Source organism: Arabidopsis lyrata (assembly GCF_000004255.2).
Source record: "Arabidopsis lyrata subsp. lyrata unplaced genomic scaffold ARALYscaffold_1, whole genome shotgun sequence".
Classification (NCBI taxonomy): Eukaryota; Viridiplantae; Streptophyta; class Magnoliopsida; order Brassicales; family Brassicaceae; genus Arabidopsis; species Arabidopsis lyrata.
The window spans coordinates 25,205,332-25,227,832 of record NW_003302555.1 but is presented as its reverse complement, the minus strand read 5'-3'; the positions used below and the strand labels follow the sequence as shown (position 1 = coordinate 25,227,832).

The following is a 22,501-nucleotide window of genomic DNA, read 5'->3' as shown; positions in this document are numbered from 1 at the left end:
TTTGTGTTGAAATTTGTTGTTTACTTACAAAAATATTAGGTATATTGTGGGGAGAGGATATAAAGAAGGTGGAAGCAGTGAGGAGTTTGGAGGAATTAACCGATAATATTTCAGAGGATATTAATGCTTGGTGGAGTGAGAATTGTTTAAGTGTTCAATATTGTTTTATTTACTGTATTTTCGTTAAGAGAAAGTTGGGCTTTACATATATTAATGACAAATGCATATGTTTATAGAATTTTAAATGTATCACGATAAGAAATAAATAATAGAAAAAAGGAGAAAAGCAAATGAAACCATTCTTAGTTGTCGTTTTGACTATCACGATCTTGGTCTTTTCTCAATATATAAAACTATATTTGATATATGTAACATTGTTTTTTCACAGATCCGATTTTCGATGTGCTTTATATTCTCGTGAAAAAGCAGGGTTGAAGCTACGTGAGTGGCTGCTTGATCATCATAGTGGAGTGTGGTTCCATTTGTAGCTCTATATGAAGAGACTTGGTTCATTTCATTTGGACACATAAAAAAAACACCATTTCTACCATAATTTCCTTGTTATTGTAACGCCCCAACCGTCCCTACCAGTTAGCACTCACGTCTTCTGTCGGGTCCATGGGCTCCACTCTTAACCGATGGTCGGTCTGCAACGTCCGAGAGGCTTTAAAGACTTGTTTACCAAACCTACAAATCACCACATGATCTTTCCCTATGTTTTGTCCTCACTCACATAGTTCCAACAATCACTTTCCGGAAAGTCACCCATCCTAAAATTGCTCCAGCACAAGCACGTTTAACCCTTGAGTTCTCTCAGGAAAGTTGATATATCACGGATTTTACCAATTTTAGCTGTGTGTCAGTTTTAGAGTCTTTTTGTTGTTTCTAGAGTCTTTTTGAGTTTTTTTAGGTTTTTACACGTTCGGGACAAATTTAGAGATAAGGAACCATTCTGGAGATAACTGGAGATCAAGAGCTGAAGAAAAGATTTCGGTATCATACCAAATTAAAGCATGAATGTCGACCGACACCCCTTGGTGTCGATCGACACCACACACAGCCTAACAAAAGTCTCGATGGTTTAAGAGTTTTAAAGCCCGAAGAATCAACCGAGAAGACTTCCATATTTGCAACTTTAGTCCCTGCACGTTTTTGGAGACATTATAAATAGTTTTTAGGATTTTTCTATTTCATTATCTTGCTTCTGGCTTTGTAATTCTCTGAGCTTGAACCCTTTGGAAGATAATTGGAGAGAGCTACTTTCAGAGATTTCAGAACCCTGTAGAGAGAAGATTTATTCTAAACTTTATTCTTCTTTTGATTTCTAATTTTTCTATCTATTCAAACATGTTTTCTGTTTTATTAATCATGTCTGAGTAATCATCCTGTTAGGTTTAGGGATTCTCATTAGAGATTTAGAGGAAGTAGTAAATCGATTAGCTGTTAGGATTAATCTGTAGAGTTCTTCACCTTAGATTGTTCTTAATGCTAGTTCTAGAGTAGCTAACTAGAACTTGATCATAGGATAATAGGTAGATTCGAGAGGTCATCTATTACTGGAACTATCTTAATTAGGTGGGCAAAGATTTCTAGATTCATACGAGAGGTGGTCTAGGAATATTTGTGAACATATCAAACATGTTTGTAATGCTAGTTTAAATCTAGGAGTTTACATTCGAGAGGTGGAACTACCTTATTTTAGATTAGTTAGTCAATTCATATGAGATGTGGTTGGCTATACATTAGTGTTTCGAGTTCTATAACGGTTCGATAATAATCCTAATTAATTTGCTAAATTTACTACTAGTTTATTTTCTGAGAATTTCCCTAAACCTGACGCTTTAATCTATTGATCTTTTACCTAATTTATTTGCTTGCATTTATTTTAATTCTTATTATTTTAGTTAGCATAATTTCAAGACTGTTAACTTATTGTGTGAACAAAAGAACTTTGTGGAGTTCGACCCTTAAGTGCTGCAATTGATCTCTTATTTGAGAGAGTAGTCTTAGGAGTTAATTTGATCCTTATCAACAGTTGACCGAAAAGATAAGTGCACTTTGGTGACATAGGTGGCCAAATCAATTTTTTAAAATCTCTCTGCATGCATCATCATATTCTTGAAACCGAGGTGTTACAATTATCCTCTAATAAACTCTTGTTTATATCTTTAATATCTTTTTTTGTGAAATAGATTCTAACAATAATCTTACACACAATAATTGTTTTTAACACAAAAATAGTGGGGTAGAGAGTTAAAATTTATTAAACAAAACCACTGTAGTGTTTAAATGTTAGGTGGATGTTGAATTATTATGTAGAAGAAAGAGAAAATGATGTGGAATAAAGATAATATGATGTGAAGTGTTAAAAAGTGAAAAAGAAATATGTTGAATAAATTTAGCATTGCACATAGTCTTAGGATATCAATACAATAAAACTAAACCGTGTCTATGCAAGAGTGACACATAATTGTTTTGTGTTATGAGAAGCTGGCCAAGAAAATTAAAACTAAATTTGTTTATGTGTCAAACTATTGTGCGGCCCAAATTGTTTCATAAAATAAAATACAATTGTTACTTTGCGAAATGTAATCAACGTTTTTTTGCGGTCAAAACAATTGTAATAAATCAAATCACTCGGTCAAATGATTTACATAAACCATATGAGAACAAAAAATTTCCTTAAATTATTGTTACTAACATATAAAAGAGATTTTATTAGCTAAATAAAGAAAAGAAATATCCCCAAAAAATTCCCAAAAATGTGGAGTCCCTTCGATTCATATATATAAAGGCATACATAAGAATAATATATCATCAAAGTACGACAAATCAAAGCATCTTAGGATCAAATAATTTGAGCATAATGAAAACCATAAAATCTAATGTAGTGTTTGTGGGGATTCTTGTTCTCCTCACCTCATGTGAGTCTTTTACTTTCCATACACATAGTAAAATTTTATAATTAAGTTAGTATTTGTTTTGTTAGAATTAATTTTGTGTTGAAATTTGTTGTTTACTTGTAAAAATATTAGGTATACTGTGGGGAGAGGAGATAAAGAAGGTGGAAGCAGTGAGGAGTTTGGAGGAATTAACCGATAATATTTCAGAGGGTATTAATGTTTGGTGGAGTGAGAATTGTTCAAATGTTCAATATTGTGCTATTTACTGTACTTTTGTTAAGAGAAAGTTGGGCTTTACATGTATTAATGGCAAATGCATATGTTCATAAAATTTTAAATGTATCACGATAAGAAATAGATAATAGAAAAAAATGAAAACATTCCTAGGTTGTATTCTATTGTGCCTGATTGAGAATTTGGCTAGAAGTTTTGTGGATTCGGACCACTGGAATATATCTATGGGTTTATAAAAAGTTGACGTTGAGCCCAAGAAAAGGAAAAGCAATATGATAAACATGCAAATAACATTAGTTCATTACAATGGGTGCAATTGGCAATGATATAGAACTTTTGTCCGGAATCTCCCAATAACTTAATCTAAAAACAGTTTTACAAAACACGCAAATGTGCATCATTAGGTATCCATGAGCAAGGAAAAAAAAAAGATATCCAAGAGCAATGTAGAACATACAAGGAAAAATGTTGTGACAAAAAATTACAGTTATTGTTCAACCGTCGTCACCTTTGCCTTGATTGCTTGGTTGATTGTGTTTTTCTGAGCTTGATACATTTCAGCAATCTGAAATATGCAGCGGGAATTTATCAAAACAAAAAAATCGAAAACCAGCCTAATCATCTCTATGACTGTGGTTAGGGTGAGACGAGCTGTCACCTGGTCAGATGATGTTGCTTCCTCTGGATTCTTGTCTTTCCGTACACGGACTAAACGAGGAAAACGTAGAGAAATTCCCTTTTAACCAAAACAAAAAAATTTAAACGGTCTTATTAGTAAATGCAATAGCTCAAAAGGAAGGAAAAAAAAAAAAAAAAGTTGGCTAATGTTGAACCTTATCAGGGTCCACAATTCCGATAGCTGCACGATGTACAGGGCTAATTGTCAAGTCAGCTGCTTTCACTTCCCACACCTTCAAGGCAAGTTTATTATTTAGCTTTGCATCAATACACTTGGGCCCATAACATAGAACGTCGTCGAAGCTGCTGTTACCTATAAATATTACTATAAGGCAAACATAGACCTACCTCGGTGGGCTCCAACCAGACATCTGGATTGAGACCGTCATCGACTTGGTAGTATTGCTGGTTTTATTAGAGCCATTACAATCAGCAAGAACTCAGGCAACATAACATATCTGGTACTGCAGCAAATAAATAGGCAAGTCTTACTTTTGGTATAGCAATCACTTTAGAGAAAAGACTGGAAGACAGCTCTTGAAGCTCCGCGTCAGAAAATCCAGTACCTAGTAGCCCAATTTGTAAACAAAATGTATGAGAGAAAATTGAGAAACATAAAAAATGAAACACCAAGGTGCATATCAGACTGACCAATTTTACAAATGCTCTGGAATTCTTCCTTGTCGACATCGTAGCACGCTAGTAAAAATGCACCAAAGAAACCTACAAGGAAAGCATATAGCTTACGTTAACAACATCAAAGGTGAAAATGTATCATCTACACATTTCGAATGGTTGTTCACCTGTGCGTTTCCCACGTCCATGGAAAGCCGCAATTGGTACTAGATCCACAGAATCTCCAATGCTACAGCATATATACACACATACCCTAGAGTTAGTTACTAAAGGACTCTACAATCTTACCTTTTTAAAACAAATTTGTTTAAAAGAGTATTGCCTGTCCATATAGTCCTTCTTCAGTTTTAGCCAATTATTTGACCTCTTTGCAGGCTCATAGGTTGCATTCGAGTACAATGACTTTATCATTAAACCTTCACATCTACAAAATACCATACATGTGACGAAGAATTGAAACAGCATAGAGATAATGAGGCAATGTCATATGGAGACAACAATTTACACCAAAAGTTTATTGCACTTGTTAAAGATGCGGACAAGTGTAAGATACTTACCCAATGTCAATAGAAGCTTTAAGAAACTCTTGTAATTCACCAATATCGTTGGATGTTAGAGCAGTTGCAAATTGGAAATACCCAGGATCTTCCTCAAATGAATCGTATAGCTTCTGGCAGAAGCAAGGTGCAAACAAATGATTACATATTTGCACAACAGTAGTTGCTTCACTGATATCAAATAAAAGGTTATGATTTACTAATATGGCTTACCTCTCGGCGAATATTCAGATTCTCCTGGATAAGTAGTTGGCCATTTAGATATAATATATCAAAAGCAAAGACATATACGCCAACCTTGATATCACTGACATTCACATTTTTATGGGCTCGAGTGCTCAAAGTCTGAGAAAAGAAAACAAGACATATAAAAACCTAAATGTTGGCAGAAAGAATTGTTGTCAAATCAGCAAAATCTGGTCTAAAAGAGCATGACTAGAGCTAAAGCTGAATTTGATCATTCATTGGCTAACAATGCTCATCTTTGGCAGTTCTTCAAATGAATAGACAAAATTGAAGATTGCAACCATAAAGCCTGGCTATCGAGTTACCTGGAGCGGAAGAATTTTCTTTTCCTCCCTGTTGAAGGCAACAACCTCGCAATCCAGAATAAAAGATTTTACAGCGGGCTTCTTAAACCTGCATAGAGAAGATCTTACACAAACTTAAGTAGAAAGATTGGATCTCTTTCTAGTTTTTTCAACAAGTAACAGCACAAGAAACAAGTGTAAATACCTTGATAACGCAAGAGCAACATCAGGGTACTTGCCAGTGTTTCTTTCAGCATGTCTACTGAATATCTCGATTGTACCATCCTCCATATAATGTATCTGCTTGATGAAAAGACAAGCGTACCAGCACATATAAATAACTTTGCTTCACCGGATAAGAGTAGAAAGCAATGAATGCATCATCACCTGTGCACGTTCACCATCATATTTGTATTCAGCTGTGAAAACGGTGTCCCCGAATTTCTCAAGTATGAGATCTACACTTGTAGTTGCTTTTGCAAGCATGGGCCTAACTGGAACACCCGGTGTAAGTTTACAAGTTTTAGGAAGATTCCACACACCACTAGTTAGAAGAGCACCAACAATAAGGTCGTAGACAGGAAGCACAGAGAATACTTCTTTAACAATCGTTGCAGCCTACAAAAACAGAGAACAAGGATGAATCCAGGAAAGAGGTGTAAGATTACAAAGGTAAGTTGTGACATCCTTGGGAAGCAAAACCTCATCTAAAGGATTCTTGATATTTGGGGGTGGCTTTGAATGCTCTTCGTTATATACAGTTAATGGTTTGTGCATGAAGATCACAGTCTGAGAGGAACGGCTTCCTTTTGCTACAAGCCCTAAGTCTCCCAATTGTGTATATTGTTGCTTAACCTGAGCCTTAGTTCTCCCAAAAGCTTCTGAGATTGCCTTAATAATGGAGGAACCCTTACCAATTCCCAATTTGACACCTTCATGAGCAGGTGCAATCTCATTGGCCGCAAGATAAACCGTAGAAAGCAAATCATCCTGAGTAGTGGCGATGGCGGTTCTCAACATGTTACATAGAATATCAGTGATGACAATCCGGCCACTTTCAAGTGCAATCAGATCAAAAGCCAAGGACAGAAACATAAACGGAACTCTCTCCCCTTTGTCCCAACAAGACACTTTGCTCGGGTCGAAATCAGCTGGCTTCTTCTTCAGCAATCCAATTTTGCTCTTCAGTTCGGTAACCCTATCTGATTTGGGTTTTGCGGAATCAGAAATACCAACAAGGGTTTTGTTAACCCTAGACGACGGCGCATCTGCAGTTTCCTCGAATTTCCTCTTCCTCTTGGCGGAAGAATTCGACATAAGAACGTCAAATGCGGACCGGTGCTGGGACGAAGACGAAAACATGGTGCTGGTATAAGCAAGAGCTTCTCTACAAGAGTGGAGAGGAGAATCGATTGATCACGAAGAGAAGGAGAGAAGAGGCGAGATAATAGGAAAGTTGTAACTGCAAGTGATTCTTAGATAATTAAAACCCTAGCGTATCTGGAAAGTTTCTGATTCCTCTGTTTAAATCCCATGTAGCAGAAACATAACCTAGTAGAAATCCTGATTGCTATTAGAATTTAGTGAGGTATCGTCTATAGTGAGCCACAAATTTTATTTTCTCGTCTTCCCATATAATGGATTGTTATCACAAGTTTTCTGTGCCGTGGAAGCTAAACAGCATCCTAGTATTTATACATTTTGCAGCCAACTTTTACCCTATGCTGCATCTGTGGTGAGACCAAAAGATATATAAGTTGTCTCACGATGGTGATATGATCAATGCAAGAGAACTCACCACTTTACCTCTCCAAGAGATCCCAAAAGATTGAAACTTGGAAATGATTTAGCTACGGTCATATCTCTGAGTGTCAAAAAGATCATACATATATGGTTGCATCAGAGAACGTTCAACAAGCTCATGCACCTGTCAAGGTTCCTGAATCAACTGAGGAATCTCTCTTCGGATTTTGAATCTTAATGCTAGGCAAAAGAGAAGACAAATCTGTCTTGAGTTAAAGCTTTGATCATAGTTTCTTTTTCTGAAGATGTTCCAGTGAATAATTCCCTACCAAGACGCTAAACCCTGAATAACATTGTAATGCATTCATGGCCGTATAGTGTTAACCAAGAACCAGTAGTCTCAACACAAGAACCAACTACATTTAGATAATCAAAATCTCAAGTATTCAAAGTAATTCAAGGTGAATTAAAATTACTATCAGAATAGCTGACTATCATATCAAAATCAAGTAATTTGCAACCAATTCCAAGACAATTCAAAGATCATACACGAACTAATGAAAATTGATATAGCATCAATTATATCAACAAGTTGAAGCAATACAATCATAAAAAAAAAAAGACAGGTGAGCTTTGTATCAAGAAGTTCTTTGGATCTCCAGCAACTACAGAGCTTTATTGTTTATGTCTGCGAACGAATCTTGTTGATTTCAGATTTAGCGTAGTCAAGTTGTTTCTGCGCAGAGGTTTTCGCTTTCTCGGTAGATGTGAGGAAGAAGAGGTTGCCGTTTTTCTGGTAGACACTTCGAGAAGAAGAGAGACTGCTCAATTCATCTAACGAAACCTCTTGCCTCTTTATCTCCTTCTCAAGCTCGAATTCGCGACCCGACGAAGAAGACGAAGTCGTAGTCGCCATTTTTTTCTCCGGCTGTTGCGGCTGCGACACTAATTTTCTTAGGTTTTCTACAAGGAATAATAAATGTTTGATTATTAAAAAGGAAAAATTGGTAAAAGCCAGAGTCCCACATCGGAAACAAGTTTTGAGATGAGGATTTTGTTCGGGTATAAATAAAGAGGCTTTGGAGATGCTAAAAAGTATCTTTGCGCTTGGGGCAATGACGCAGCTAATGAGGTTCTAACCGAGGCGCGTCTATTGCTGGTTGAAAACTATTTCCAAACCCCCTCCTGGGCCTGGGCTTGTCTTGGGCCTTCGAGAATTTCTGGAAGGGCTCCCTTCGGGGTAAAGCCCTACAATATCCCAGTTTAATTTTTATTTACTTTTTGTCTTTTTGTCGTTATATATCAGTTATACTCCTTGTTTCAAAACTATACCAAGGGCCATCTGTTTTAGTCCTAAGAAAAATGTTTTCTTTTAACAGTTTGCTAATGTGTACGACACTATCATCTGATATTTAGAAGTTAATTTGAATTAGATATAACAAGGTGAAGTATCAAAGTAAAAAGCATGTGTTTTAATTTTTATACCATACCGATGATTCAAAACCCTGGAACATGACTCTGAGGATCTCCCAGAGAGTGGCTCTATATTTTCTTTATGACCAAACCAATTGAATGATTGATTCTGCTTCCTTGTTTAAAGGTGGGACCGATTTATGCAAAAACTAAGGCCTAAGGGAGAGTTTCAGTCCAAGAATACATGTTTAAACAGTTTACTAATTTGTTCTAAAAAATCGTATGTCTAGGCGATCAATAGGTAATTTGTCGAATATTTGTTGAGATACTTACTAACACAATCCCAAAAACTTTTGTTTTTATCCGAGTTTCAAGAGGCTACAAACAAACAAATGGACAAGAATAGAGAATGAAGCTGAGTTTGAAACGTGGAATTGTGCCTCAGGTAAGAGCAAGAGCGGGTTTTTAAAACCTGCTCCTCCTTCGACACCTCTCCAAACGCTTTAACCGGAAAGTTTCTCACATGGTGCACGAATGACAAAGGGGAAAAAAAATTGAAACAAACAAATTGGAGAAGTAGAATTGTAGAAAGAACTGTGATCCCGTCATGGAAACGCTTTCTCTTTAGCTTAGAAACATTTTCTGTGGACAATGCCTGGACCTGCTTCATCATACTCAGCCTTAGAGATCCACATCTGATTACACACACACAGAAAATGCAAACAATTAGAAGAGTTTTCTACATTTAATCAACCGCAAGAAGCAAAAAATGAGAAATGGCAGTCCAAATTTTACCTGCTGGAAAGTGCTGAGGGAAGCAAGGATAGAACCACCAATCCAGACACTGTACTTCCTCTCGGGTGGTGCCACGACCTTAATCTTCATGCTGCTTGGGGCAAGAGCTGTGATCTCTTTGCTCATACGGTCTGCAATACCTGAGAACATAGTTGTACCACCACTGAGCACAATGTTACCGTAAAGGTCCTTCCTGATATCAACATCACACTTCATGATCGAGTTGTAAGTTGTCTCGTGGATCCCTGCAGCTTCCATTCCAACAAATGATGGCTGGAAAAGGACTTCTGGGCACCTGAATCTCTCAGCACCGATCGTGATCACTTGTCCGTCGGGTAATTCATAGTTCTTCTCGATGGAGGAGCTGGTTTTTGAAGTCTCCATCTCTTGCTCGTAGTCCACAGCAACAAAGGAAAGCTTCTCCTTGATGTCTCTCACGATTTCCCGTTCTGCTGTTGTGGTAAACATGTAACCTCTCTCGGTAAGGATCTTCATGAGGTAATCAGTGAGGTCACGGCCAGCAAGGTCAAGACGGAGGATAGCATGTGGAAGTGAGAAACCCTCGTAAATTGGCACAGTGTGAGACACACCATCACCAGAGTCCAACACAATACCTAAAGAAAATCATTTCACTGTGATCAATATGACATAATCATTAAAAACAGAAAAACAAAAATTTGTTTTGTCAATATCAATAATGTACTAACCAGTTGTACGACCACTGGCGTAAAGTGATAGAACAGCTTGAATGGCGACATACATAGCTGGAGAATTAAAGGTCTCGAACATGATCTGAGTCATCTTTTCTCTGTTGGCTTTTGGGTTAAGAGGAGCCTCAGTAAGTAGAACCGGGTGCTCTTCAGGAGCAATACGGAGCTCATTGTAGAAAGTGTGATGCCAAATCTTTTCCATGTCATCCCAGTTGCTAACAACACCATGCTCAATTGGGTATTTCAATGTGAGGATACCTCTTTTGGATTGCGCTTCATCGCCAACATACGCATCTTTCTGATTCATCCCAACCATGACACCGTGATGTCTAGGTCGACCAACAACACTGGGGAAAACCGCTCTGGGAGCATCATCTCCAGCGAATCCAGCCTGTACAAAAGAATTTGTCTCAAATCTTAACAAAAGAGAGAGAATCCATAAAACCGAAAAGTAAGGAAGAAGAGACTAACCTTAACCATTCCAGTACCATTGTCACAGACAATAGGTTGAATGTCATCAGCCTCGGCCATGATCGACGAGCTGCAATCAAAACATAAAGATCTGAATCTTGATCGAGAAAGACGCAAACACTTGATTAATCAAAGCAGGCTTTTCATTCACAATAGATTCAATTCAATGTATCAATAGAGTCATACTCATCGGATGACAAAATGTTACAGATTCAGATTCCAGATGATCACTTAGTTTCTTCATCCGTCAATAAATCAACAGATTCTGAAGTCAAACTTCGACAAACATTTCAAAGTTCAGATTTCTATAGACAGAAGAAGCGAAAGAATCAGGATCCATGGCAAATACAACAAGGAATTCAACGAACATCAAGTCAAACATCAATTGTTGAGCTAATCGGAGCCAAGATCAAAACATTTCCGATCAAAATTCAATCAAATCATAAATCCGAAAGATCTTTTGAAGTAACTTGGAATCGTAACCGAGATCCAACACAAGAAGAAGTAGATCGGAGGTTTTAATTACCTTAATCGGAGGAGCAAAAGCAGAAGATCGAGAGATCGAGGAAGAAACAAGAACCACGACGATGAGGATCTGGCTCAATTTCTCTCCCCTATCTCTCTCTCTCTCTTATCACCGGAAAATAAAACGGCCGATGAAGCTGAAGACGACGAGACAATTCAAAGAGGGGAGGAATATTAAGTGTGTTCAACTATGTATTTATACAGGCGGGTTTATCTGAAATTTTTCATTTTTTTTTTTTCTCATTTTGAAAATAAGAGAGAGATGAATCATTTCGGCCATAAGGAAAAAAAATAACGTGACCTGGCTGTCAGACAGCTTTTTTTTATTTATCTAGACTTTTTAAAAATGTTAGCGGAAATTTATGAGCCGTTGGATTTATCAGTTGGCGAAATGGGCTCTTGGATTGACTGTGATAGGCTTTTATATGACAGCTTCAATAATCATTCCTTTCTATTATTTGTTTTTTATTATTTTCAAGTCGGCGATTGGTGTTACCGAGTCGAGGAGACAACGGTGGTCGTGTTTTGGATTGTTTATTAAGGAAAAATCCACGATTTCAACAAATTTAATTACTATATTCAAAAGCCAAAAGGGAATGCGTAGTTATTTTTTTTTATCAAAAAAGTATACAATTCCTTAAACATTTTGATGATTATTTTTCAAAAGATAAACAAATAAAATGTAGCGATCTCACCTGTAATTGTAGAGTGTAGACCAATATATATATATATATATATATATATATATTCTTTAAAACATGATTTATACAAAAAGTGTTTTTTTTTTTTTTATAGCATTCTTGTAACGTTCCGACCGCTATTTTAATGAGCCTCACATATATTATCAGTCCGCAAATTTATTTGTGTCTGACAGCCGGTCTGCTATATCCAGAGGGTTTTTAAAGACTCGTTTACCGATTTTATAAAACAACTACATGATTTTTTTCTGTGTTTTTATTTTCACTCACATGATTTCGATAATCACTTCTCGGAAAGTCATCTATCTTTAAATTGCTCCATCTCAAGTACTAGATATTAATATAGACGGTGAGAAAATAAGATAATAAAAAGAAAGCATTGTGTAATATAATTTCACTTTTTCTCGTGATTTTATTATACATATGTTGTTTATGTAACTATTTGTATTTTGATAGTTCTCCATAATATTTTTGGAAATTCAGTGTGAATAAGTTTGGTGGGAAAAAGTATACCAAATGGTATGAAATTTTGAAAGGGAAAAAAGTTAACAAAAAAGAGGAATAAAAGTGATATAAAATTTCTATAGTAGTACTTTGACAAAAAAAAAAAAATCTATAGTAGTATTAAACATGTGAATTTGACAACAAATTATTAAAAAAAAAAAAAGAATTTGATAACAACACATAAATGTGTAAAAGTTTGCAATTATATATATACTTATTAGATAAACGTATAATAGAAAATTAGACAAATGTGGAATTATCATGTTATTTTTTGTATGCAGAAGTGTTCAACCGGAACATATATATTTTTGCCGATTTAGTGATGACTTTTGTATGAAATTATTTGGGAATTGACGCAGAAATCAAGGTTAAGATTACAAATGAAAATCAACCCCAAACTACTGCTCAAATGCACTTTCGGTTGATCTCTCAAAATTCTCTCTCTAAAATATTATTTTCTTTTTGTTTCAATGTTCACAAAATTATATATATATATATATATATCCATCTCCAATCATCTTTTTCTAGAAAAAAAAAGATATAGAGAATCACAAATGGCTTTTAATGATGATAAATTTGGAGGAAACTTTACTAGTAAAATAATTTCTCTCAATTTTATTCATTAGCCAATATATTTATTTATACAAATATCATAACTTGATTAGCAAGTTCGTTACATATATAATAATAGAAAATCTACCTATTTAAGAATAAAGAATATTATACAAATGTTAATATTCTTTTCGAGTCGATCTCGTAATCCCCGAGATCTCCTAAGTAACTTCCCAATAATACTGACAAAAACCGATTTAGTATGCTGTCAAATATAAATATATAATCATGAACACAAATATAATCAAATCGACACTAAACCAACAAGTTTCTTAACAACCCAAAAGCCTAGTGACTAGTGGGGAAAACGGCATTTTTCAACCTCAACTATTTGTTGGCGGGTTTTTCCAATCCAAACTATGACCCTCAGTCGATTTCAACCCGAACCCAAAAATAATACAAAATCAAAACCTAAACTAATGTAAATGAGCCGATTTCAACACGACGTGAAACAATGTTAGTTAGGAAGTTAATAGTTTCAAAGTTATTTGATTTTATTTTCAAGGTTTGATGAATGTTGTAGAGAGAGAATTACCCAAGGTTGAGTAACCGTTAACTTCCGAACTAACACCGTTCCGCGTCGTGTTGAAATCGGCTCATTTGCATTAGTTCAGGTTTCGATTTTGAATTAATTTTGGGTTTGGGTTGAAATCGACTAGGGGTAATAGTTTGGGTTGGAAAAACCCGCCTGCAAATAGTTGAGGTTGAAAAAGGCCATTTCCCCAGTGACTAGTGTCGTAGTTATTTTTTTATTAATTACAAACACGGGTTATATTATTAGATATAACAATTTTTCTGTGCCAAGATACCATTATTAATCGTCGTATTTTAAAATTAGGCATACATGATCCATTGCGAACATAAAGTTGATTAGTTAATACAGGACAAAGAGGTACACATCAGATATACGAGTACGAGGCAGTACATGTTAGCTATATGACTATGTATCTCGTAATTCGTCTTGGATTTTAGACATCCACTACATATTTTTTTTCCTTTTTTTGGGTAAAGTACCCACTACAATATTTATAAAAGTTTGCAATTATATATGTACAACAGCTCACCTCTTAAATATGTAACAAAATTGAATTTAAATTTAGAAGATCGAAACTTTTGTATTGTGCAATTCGAATTTTTTTTTTTTTTTTTTTCGTCACTCGAATATGTATTTAGTTATAAGTCTTTAACCGATCGGTAAAATTTGATTTTACTTCAATTAAGCAAGTATTCTGGTTCGATTCAGTTCTCGGTGAACTGAAATATTTGATTTTGTATAACCAGATCATACCACAATTAGACCATTTTTACCAAATTTAAACTACTTTTCATCGATAATCGAACCAAATTGAACTACTCGAATTTAACTGAAAAAACAAAATTATCCAAAACTAATTGAAAAATCAGATTTAAAAAAAAATCGGTTAATTCCAATAGCATTTTCAAAATCAAAATCAACCGAAAAACCGAATTAAAAAACTGCAGTCCCAGAGCTACGATTCACCATCTCACAACAGCTTTATGTGGCGTTATGGAAGACAACATCAACAAGACCCTCATCCTCATGATCATTTTTCGTAAATAGTTTTTTCTTTCATTGATCAATAGACTTAACATTTTAACTCTATAGAAAGTTCGTAGTCACTGTATTTGACCGTATGATGATGTTGTGATATATGTGGATGTCGGAATCCGCAACACGAATTTTGAGATGTAAATCGGGCCGTCTAGCCTTGCTAATTCGAACAGCAATCGTCAAAGAGAAAACAAAAGAGTGAAGTATGTGTATTCCTTTATTGCTCAAAAAATCGTCCCCCTTTACAATGGTTTTAGTTCTCTATTTATAGTCATGCGATTCAAAACCGAAGTCGTTCATCAAGCCGCAGATCTCGCCTTCATCAATGTTTCCGTTTCAAATCTTCCGAATCTCGCAAATCCCGTATGACCCGCCTTTCATTTAATTCGCGAGATCCCGACGTTTCACTCGAGCTAAGCCGACTTTTACTGGGCCGTTCTTTTTATCTTTTGAAACGGGCTGACGGCCCACTTCGTTTCATCGTCCACCACTTTTCTATGGGCCGGATCCGACTTGCGAGATCCAACACCAACAGTTTGCCCCCCAAGTGTTCCGAAGTGAACACTTCGGAATACTTTAGATGCTGAACTTTTTCTCAGGCTCGGAGGCTTCATCGTTAATCCCGCTTTTCCCGGGATTTGGTCTTCGACCGAAGTGACGTTTCGAGATCCTAAGGTATATTTTTTCCCGCGGATCGAGGGATTTTCCTCGGGAAGACAAAGACGCTTCGAGACCCTAGGGTTTCTCGCTTTGCCGCCCAATGACCCTCTATATAATCATTAGACTCTTCGGGTTCTGCAAACACACACGTCGTCGTCTTCTCCAAACCGCTTCTGCTTCCTTCCGTATTTAAAGGTAACTCTCTTCTCTCTACTTTTACCTCTTAACACTCTTCCGATTACGCTTAGTTCTTGCTATTCAGTTTCGGATTCGTGTTAGTTCACCGCTCTAGATTAGTTCCGTGCTAGATTTAGGCCAGAGATCTAAAAGATTTCTTAGATTTTCAGCCCTCTGCTCCGAATTTGTTCGCTGTTCTTCAACTCCTCCGCCGTGTTCTTGATATTCCGTTGAATCGCAACCGTTTTCCGAAGAACATCAACCGCTTAACCTTTCCGGTTTCTGGGTTTTCACGAAGATCTTCGAAGTTTGCTCAAGCGCGTTCTTGAGTTGTTCTTGAAATATCTTCCCAAATCCCTGGCGCCAGATCTTGTTTCGTCTCTACATCTTCCTTAATTAAGTTATGGCTCCGAAGCGAAGCAGGAAGATCCAGAATGAGACTCACATCATGGAAGGCGAGTTCGGGAAGTATTTTTCTTCGAATCTTGACAATAAAAAACTGGCTCTGCTGAAAGGTGCCTGCCAGATCCCTCGTCAAGTCTCCTTGATTACTCCGGGTCCGACAGATTCTCCAGAGTCTCCACCTACCGGTCACACTTGCGCTTTTGAAATCTTCTTTTCGGAATGCGGGCTATCTTTTCCGCTTCCCGGCCTTTTGGTCGAATTGATGCACGAGTTCAGAATCGCACTTCCTCAACTATGTCCAAATGTAGTTAGGACCGTCCTGTGCCTCCAGACCCTCGCAGAGGAAAATGGATACCGTATCACGCTATCCGACGTACTCCATCTTTACACAGTAAAGAAGGGGCGAACCCCGGGGACATTTTTCCTCAGTCCTCGGAGTAATTTCAGAGTCTTCGGGGATTTTCCCGAAAAGGACGAGCAATGGAGAAAGTCCTACTTCTTCTTCGCTGTAGACGAATTTTCTTATGGTCCAAACACGGCTTATTTCGTTCGTGAATGGACTCGTCGTCCCGGTAGATAGCTCCTTAGGTTTTTCGCTGCTTTTCACTCGTTTTTTTTTCTTTTTCTAATCCGTCAATGTTTTTGCTTTTGCAGCTAAACTTCCGAAGAAAACGCTTTCTCATACTTTTGCGGGTCAATTCGTAAAGATTTGCAGTAGCAGCGACCTGTCGTGGGAATTGTTCACTTGCGAACGCATCCGGAGTTCGTGTGCTCGAATTGTCTCGCGATCCGACCTCATTTCCTCCACTCCTCCCTCCTCCCCTACTGTCGCCACTAACATGTCTCCTCTTTCCTATCGCGAAGAGAAGAGGCTCCAGAAGGAAAGGGAAAAAGCGAGAGAAGCGAGAGAGAGAGAAGATAAGGCCAGGATGGTGAAGGCCTTGGACGAAGGGAAATCCAGATCTTCATCTGGTAAAGGGAAGAATTCGGGTACCGTAGATCTGGTTTCCGAATCGAAGACTTCTGATCATCGTGATCAAAAGAAAGTGTCTTCGGGAAAAGACCTAATCCGGATCTCGGATTCTCGCTCCTCCCGATCTTCTCGGGAGAAAGAAATTTCTGAAGGAGGCCATAGTGCAACCTCCTCAAGGAAACGCAGGAACGAGGAATCTGAAATTCCTCCCCTTCAACGCAAGAGTCGTTCTCGTCCGAACGACGAGAAAAATCCTTCCGAGGATGCTGGAACCAGTCTGGGGTCAAAACCAGAAGAAAATGAAGAACCACAACGGGCCCCGGAGTCCGATTTGCCAACTCAGATTCTTGTCCTGCCTTCGCGGGACTCTGAGAACCGGGAATCCGTCCGTCAGGAGATTCCGATCCCTACTGGTAAGTAGAGTCACTTCGTATTCCTCTCTCGCTTCGAGTTCATTTTGACATTTTTTTTATTTGAACAGCTCCTCCGAAGTCACCAGCTGATTTCATGAGGAACTTTACTCCTGTCGGGATGAGGATTCCTCCCTTTAATGACTTGAAGGAGGTCAACAGGGCGAACTACTTTCGCTTCGCTGATAAACTCGGAGAGGTAATTCTTTGAACTCTTCTCCTCTTTTATAAAAATAAGAACTTTTCTTTCCGTCCTCATGAATCTTTGTTTTGACAGTTAATGCTCGAGTACAACACCACCTTCTCCTGCCACGAGTCCCAGCTCTTTCCAGTTAACGAGCTGGATGGCCTCAGGGCCCGGGTCGCCGAACTCGAAGAAGAAGTCCGTCAACTCAAGGAGATGGAGGAGGAAAATGCCAAAGCGGTGGCAAAGGCAAACGAGATTCGGGAGCGGATGCTGGAGGCTGAAGGTCGCTGCAACCTTCTTGACATCGCCAAGACTGATCTTTCCGAGAAGCTGAAGATCGGGAAGAACCTGTATCTCGAGGCATGTGAAAAGATTACCTCGCTGGAAGCTGAAGTTAAGCGAAGTGAGGAATGGTGCAAGATCGCTGCTGAGAAACGAGAGGAGGAGCTCGCAGCAGCGAAAAAAGATGAAAGGTTGAGGCTCCGTGAACTCTATAGCGGACTCGCCTCGAAGAATGAGACCTACTACAAGGCCATCAGTGATAATGAGATGATCGGGACGCGTCTTGCCGAGACTCGGGCGAACCGAGAACTTCTTGAGGAGATTCTGAAGGGAGAGATTCCGGACTTAAAAGCCGAACTAGAGTCGGTAAAGAAAGACGAGGAAGAGGCTGAGAAGAAAGCTCGCGAGGTAAGCGCTCTCAGACCTCAACCAAATGAGTTCGCTCATCTCTTTGTAGCGACTCCCCCAGAGCCCGTGCAAGAGACATCTCTTCCCGAAGATGATGTCGCCATTGATGAGTTCGGAACTAATAAGGGTTTCATGACTGGCCAGGACTTCGAAGCTGCCGTTCTGCCCGAGGAGATGCAGCAAGATCCCGACGTCAAGGGTCAATGATCTGGTTCCGGGGTTGTGATGGCTAGTGCCCCCCTTTGTTGTTTTTATTATTTAAACCCAAAAACTATTTATCGTTTTTTTTTTTTTTGAAGACTTGAATATTTCCCCTCTATTTTTATATAAGTCCTTTTGAATCTTGAATCCGGAGTATTCGAGAAATTTGAATACCTCGTACGAAAAATTAAGAAATACTTAAGATTTCAACGAGATACGCAGTTTACACGAACTCAGAATTCATTCTTCAATGGATAAGGGAAATACTAAGAACAAGAGTTAAGTGGGTGTTCTTAATATTAAAAATGAGGATCGGGACTCGGAGTCCGCAGAAATCCCTAGTCTGTGTTGAACCAGACCTTTTTTGCTAAATAAAACTTAGGCTTATCTTTCAAGAATTACCAGAGGTCTGAGCTCGGTTTCGAGAAAAGTAGTTACGAGGTTCTTCTCGGTTTCATGGATTGCGAGATTATTCTCGGCTTCTTTGAAAGATGTTTAGAAGAATATAAACATTTTTATTTGATTTAGAGACTGCACTCGAAGTTCGAGCTGCCTACGTACCCAAAGGTGGGGATCAAGTCTATCGTAGTTCGATTTACAATAATATAAATAATAAAATACTTAAATAAAGTATCTCTTCAGATGAATGGAATTCCAAGCTCTTCGGACTGCTTTTCCTTCCATGTTTTCAAGGCGATAAACTCCATTGCGAATTACCTGAATAATTCGATAAGGACCTTCCCAGTTCACGCCTAACTTTCCCGCTCCGTCTTCGGCTGTATTTTGCTGAACTCTGCGTAATACTAATGTCCCAACGTCGAAATGCCGATTTCGGACAGTCGAATTATAGTACCGAGCTGCGGCATTCTGGTAATTTTGCATTCGAATCAAAGCTCGATCGCGTCGCTCCTCAATGGTATCAATAACGTCCACCATCAGTTCGCTATTTGCTGCTTCGTTCTGCGGGTTATTCATCCGCCTCGGACTTGGCACAAATATTTCAGCAGGGATTACGGCCTCCATTCCATAAACTAATGAAAATGGTGTTTCACCAGTTGCACGCCGAGGAGTAGTGCGAATTGCCCAGAGAACACTCTGTAGTTCATTAAACCAAGTTCCTTTGTGCGACTTGAGTTTTTTCTTCAAAGTAGACAGAACAGTTTTGTTCATTGCTTCAGCTTGACCATTACCCTGTGGATAACGAGGCGTTGATCGACTGAGTCTGATCTGCCATTCTTCGCAGAAAGATTCGAATTGCCGTGAAATGAACTGAGGTCCGTTATCAGTAACGATCTCATATGGCAAACCGTGCCTACAAATGATGTCCTGCCAAATGAACTTGCGAACTTGAACCTGAGTTATGTTTACGTAGGCTGCCGCCTCTACCCACTTCGAGAAATAATCGGTAAGTACCAAGACAAATTTCACTCCACGAGTAGAAACATGAAGAGGCCCAATAATATCCATAGACCATTTCATAAATGGATAAGGCAAAGAGACTGATGATAATAGCTCGGTGGGTTGGTGAATTGAAGGCGCATGCTTCTGGCATTGCTCGCACTTCCGCGCATACTCCTCGCAATCCGCAATTAACGTGGGCCAGAAATATCCGTACTTTCTAACTTTATAAGCCAAAGAGCGACCTCCGGAGTGATTTCCGCATACTCCGTCATGAATCTCTTTCATCACAGTACAGACCTGCTGTCCGAAAATACAGATCATGTCAGGACCCGAGACGCTTCTTCTGTAGAGAATGCCACTCAAAATGCAGAAACGAGCACTTTTAGCTTTCAATTTCCGTGCCTCCCACTTATCCGCAGGAAGAGTACCATTAAGGATGTATTCTCTGATGGGTATCCGCCAGTCCGCCCCCCAATCCGGAAGCGGTAGCGCTGGTAGTGGTTCCGGATTTAGCGGTGTTCCGATTAGTGGTTCTACTTCGGAGTTCTGCTCAGTTTCCTCGACCCCTTGTGGTTCTTGTTCCACACTCATCCTTCTTTGCATAGACCGTGTGGTAACGAAATTCAGCTCTCCGGTGGCTATACTGGGATGTTCAATTACTTCAACGGGGATCATTCGGCTCACCGTCACTTCGGAACTCGACGCCAATGCCGCTAAGGCATCCGCAGCTGAGTTCTCACTTCGCGGAATTCTAGTGAGTTCGAAATTAAGAAACTTTTTACTCAACTCTTGAAGCTGAGCGAGGTAAGCTTCCATTCTGCCATCTTTCGCTTCATAGTCACCGGAAAATTGATTAGCAACGAGCTGCGAGTCGCAAAATACCCGTAATTTTGTGACACCTATGCCAACCGCTAGACGAAGTCCTGCAAGGAGGGACTCGTACTCCGCCTCGTTATTCGACGCATTAAATGCGAGACGAAACGACTGTTCAATTACCTCACCATACGGGGATTGTAATCGGATACCGATCCCAGAACCCTGTTTTGAGGACGCGCCATCTACATGAAGTATCCAAGGTCCTTCGTTTTCTTTGGCCCCCTCGGAGACCAGAGGTAGTTCGATCAGAAAATCTGCGAGGACTTGAGATTTCATGCTTGTCCTTGTTCGGAACTGAATATCATACTCGCTCAGCTCAATTGCCCATTTCACCAATCTTCCTGACTGACTCGGGCTATGCAAAATTGCTCTTAAAGGTTGCGAAGTTAGGATTATAACCGTATGAGACTGAAAATACGGTCTTAATTTCCGAGCTGAGGTGATTACTGCCAGAGCTAGTTTTTCCATCATCGGATATCTTGACTCCGCTCCCGAAAAAGACTTGCTTACATAGAAAATGGGTCTTTCATCGTTCCGATCCAATCGTACTAATACTCCACTTACTGCGCTCTCAGAAACCGAAACGTACAAGAAAAGCTCTTCTCCGAACTCAGGTTTTGCTAATACAGGAGGTTTGGACAAATAATCTTTTAGATTTTTGAAAGCCTTTTCGCAATTCTCATCCCAGATGAAATTCTTGTTTGCTTTTCGGAGCAGATCATAGAATGGAAGACACCTATCGGTTGACCTCGAGATGAACCGGTTCAAGGCTGCTATCCGCCCTGTGAGTCGCTGAACTTCCCGGATGTTACGAGGCGAAGTCATTGCCAGAAAAGCGTTCAACTGTCGCGGATTAGCTTCGATTCCCCGTTCTGTGACAATGTAACCCAAAAACTCTCCCGACGGAACTGCAAAAGTGCACTTGGTCGGGTTCAGCTTCATTCCGAACCTATTCAAAATTGCGAAGCACTGCTCTAAATGCTCAATATGCGAAGTGCTTGATATTGACTTTACCAGCATATCGTCAATATACACTTCCATCGTTTTACCGAGGAGATCTTTGAACATCATATTCACCAACCGTTGATAAGTGGCTCCGGCATTTTTCAACCCGAACGGCATGACTATATAACAGTAAGTTCCGCGGTCCGTGATGAAAGCTGTCTTTTCCTGATCTTCCGGACTCATCAAAATCTGATTATACCCGGAAAAAGCATCCATAAAGGACATCATTTCGTGGCCCGTAGTTGACTCCACAAGTCGGTCGATGTGCGGAAGTGGGAAACTATCTTTAGGACAGGCCTTATTAAGATCGGTAAAATCTACGCAAACACGCCATTTCCCATTTTTCTTCTTGACTACAACAGGGTTTGCCAACCAGTCCGGATATTTGACCTCGCGAATCAAACCAGCATCGAGCAGGCGCTGAACTTCGGCATTTACCGCCTCGGCTCGGTCCGGACCAAGTTTCCTGCGCTTTTGTTTTACTGGTTTGAAAGTCGGGTCAATGTTGAGCTCATGCGAAATGACCTTTGTATCGATCCCAGTCATCTCTTCAATTTTCCAGGCAAAGGTTCTTTGATTCCTTTTTAGGAAAGTTATCAGTTCGGCTCGGAGTGTTCCGCTTAATCCCGCTCCTATTTTCACAGTTTGATCTGGATACTCCTCATTAACTACCACTGGCTCCACGAGGTCACTGCTTATTTTTTTGACGGGATTTGCAGGCACCTCGAGCTGTGGTTGCTATTGAATTTTAAGCTTATGACTGGACATGTAACACATCCTCGCAGCTCGCTAACTTCCCAGGATTTGCTTTACTCCGGATTTCGTAGGGAATTTCAAGCATTGATGATACGTTGAAGGTACTGCTTTCATCTCATAAATCCAGGGTGTTCCCAAGATAACATTGTAAGCCGCCGGACGATCGAATACCGTGAAC

General features: G+C 39.1%; 3 protein-coding genes across 3 annotated transcripts; all 3 read right to left on the bottom strand.

The window, feature by feature from the left end:
* Positions 1–3,430: 3,430 nt before the first annotated feature.
* Positions 3,431–7,667, bottom strand: LOC9327550 (DNA ligase 1). Its single transcript, XM_021015200.1, is given in 15 exon segments — positions 3,431–3,676; positions 3,679–3,702; positions 3,796–3,873; positions 3,971–4,048; positions 4,164–4,220; positions 4,308–4,381; positions 4,467–4,538; positions 4,619–4,680; positions 4,774–4,875; positions 5,009–5,121; positions 5,222–5,353; positions 5,560–5,647; positions 5,744–5,838; positions 5,926–6,156; positions 6,241–7,667. Coding segments are annotated over 15 exon segments (1,911 nt in total). The 5' UTR covers positions 6,901–7,667; the 3' UTR covers positions 3,431–3,631.
* Positions 7,668–7,773: 106 nt separating this feature from the next.
* LOC9327549 lies at positions 7,774–8,320 on the bottom strand. The gene has a single exon (XM_021015201.1). The coding sequence runs from the start codon at positions 8,195–8,197 to the stop codon at positions 7,964–7,966; it is 234 nt and encodes a 77-aa protein (XP_020870860.1). The 5' UTR covers positions 8,198–8,320; the 3' UTR covers positions 7,774–7,963.
* Positions 8,321–8,996: 676 nt separating this feature from the next.
* LOC9327548 (actin-2) lies at positions 8,997–11,405 on the bottom strand. Its single transcript, XM_021012169.1, has 5 exons — positions 11,197–11,405; positions 10,671–10,740; positions 10,197–10,590; positions 9,490–10,103; positions 8,997–9,389 (listed from the first exon to the last, which is right to left on the bottom strand). The coding sequence occupies exons 2-5, from the start codon at positions 10,728–10,730 to the stop codon at positions 9,324–9,326; spliced, it is 1,134 nt and encodes a 377-aa protein (XP_020867828.1). The 5' UTR covers positions 10,731–10,740; positions 11,197–11,405; the 3' UTR covers positions 8,997–9,323.
* Between the last annotated feature and the right edge of the window lie 11,096 nt (positions 11,406–22,501).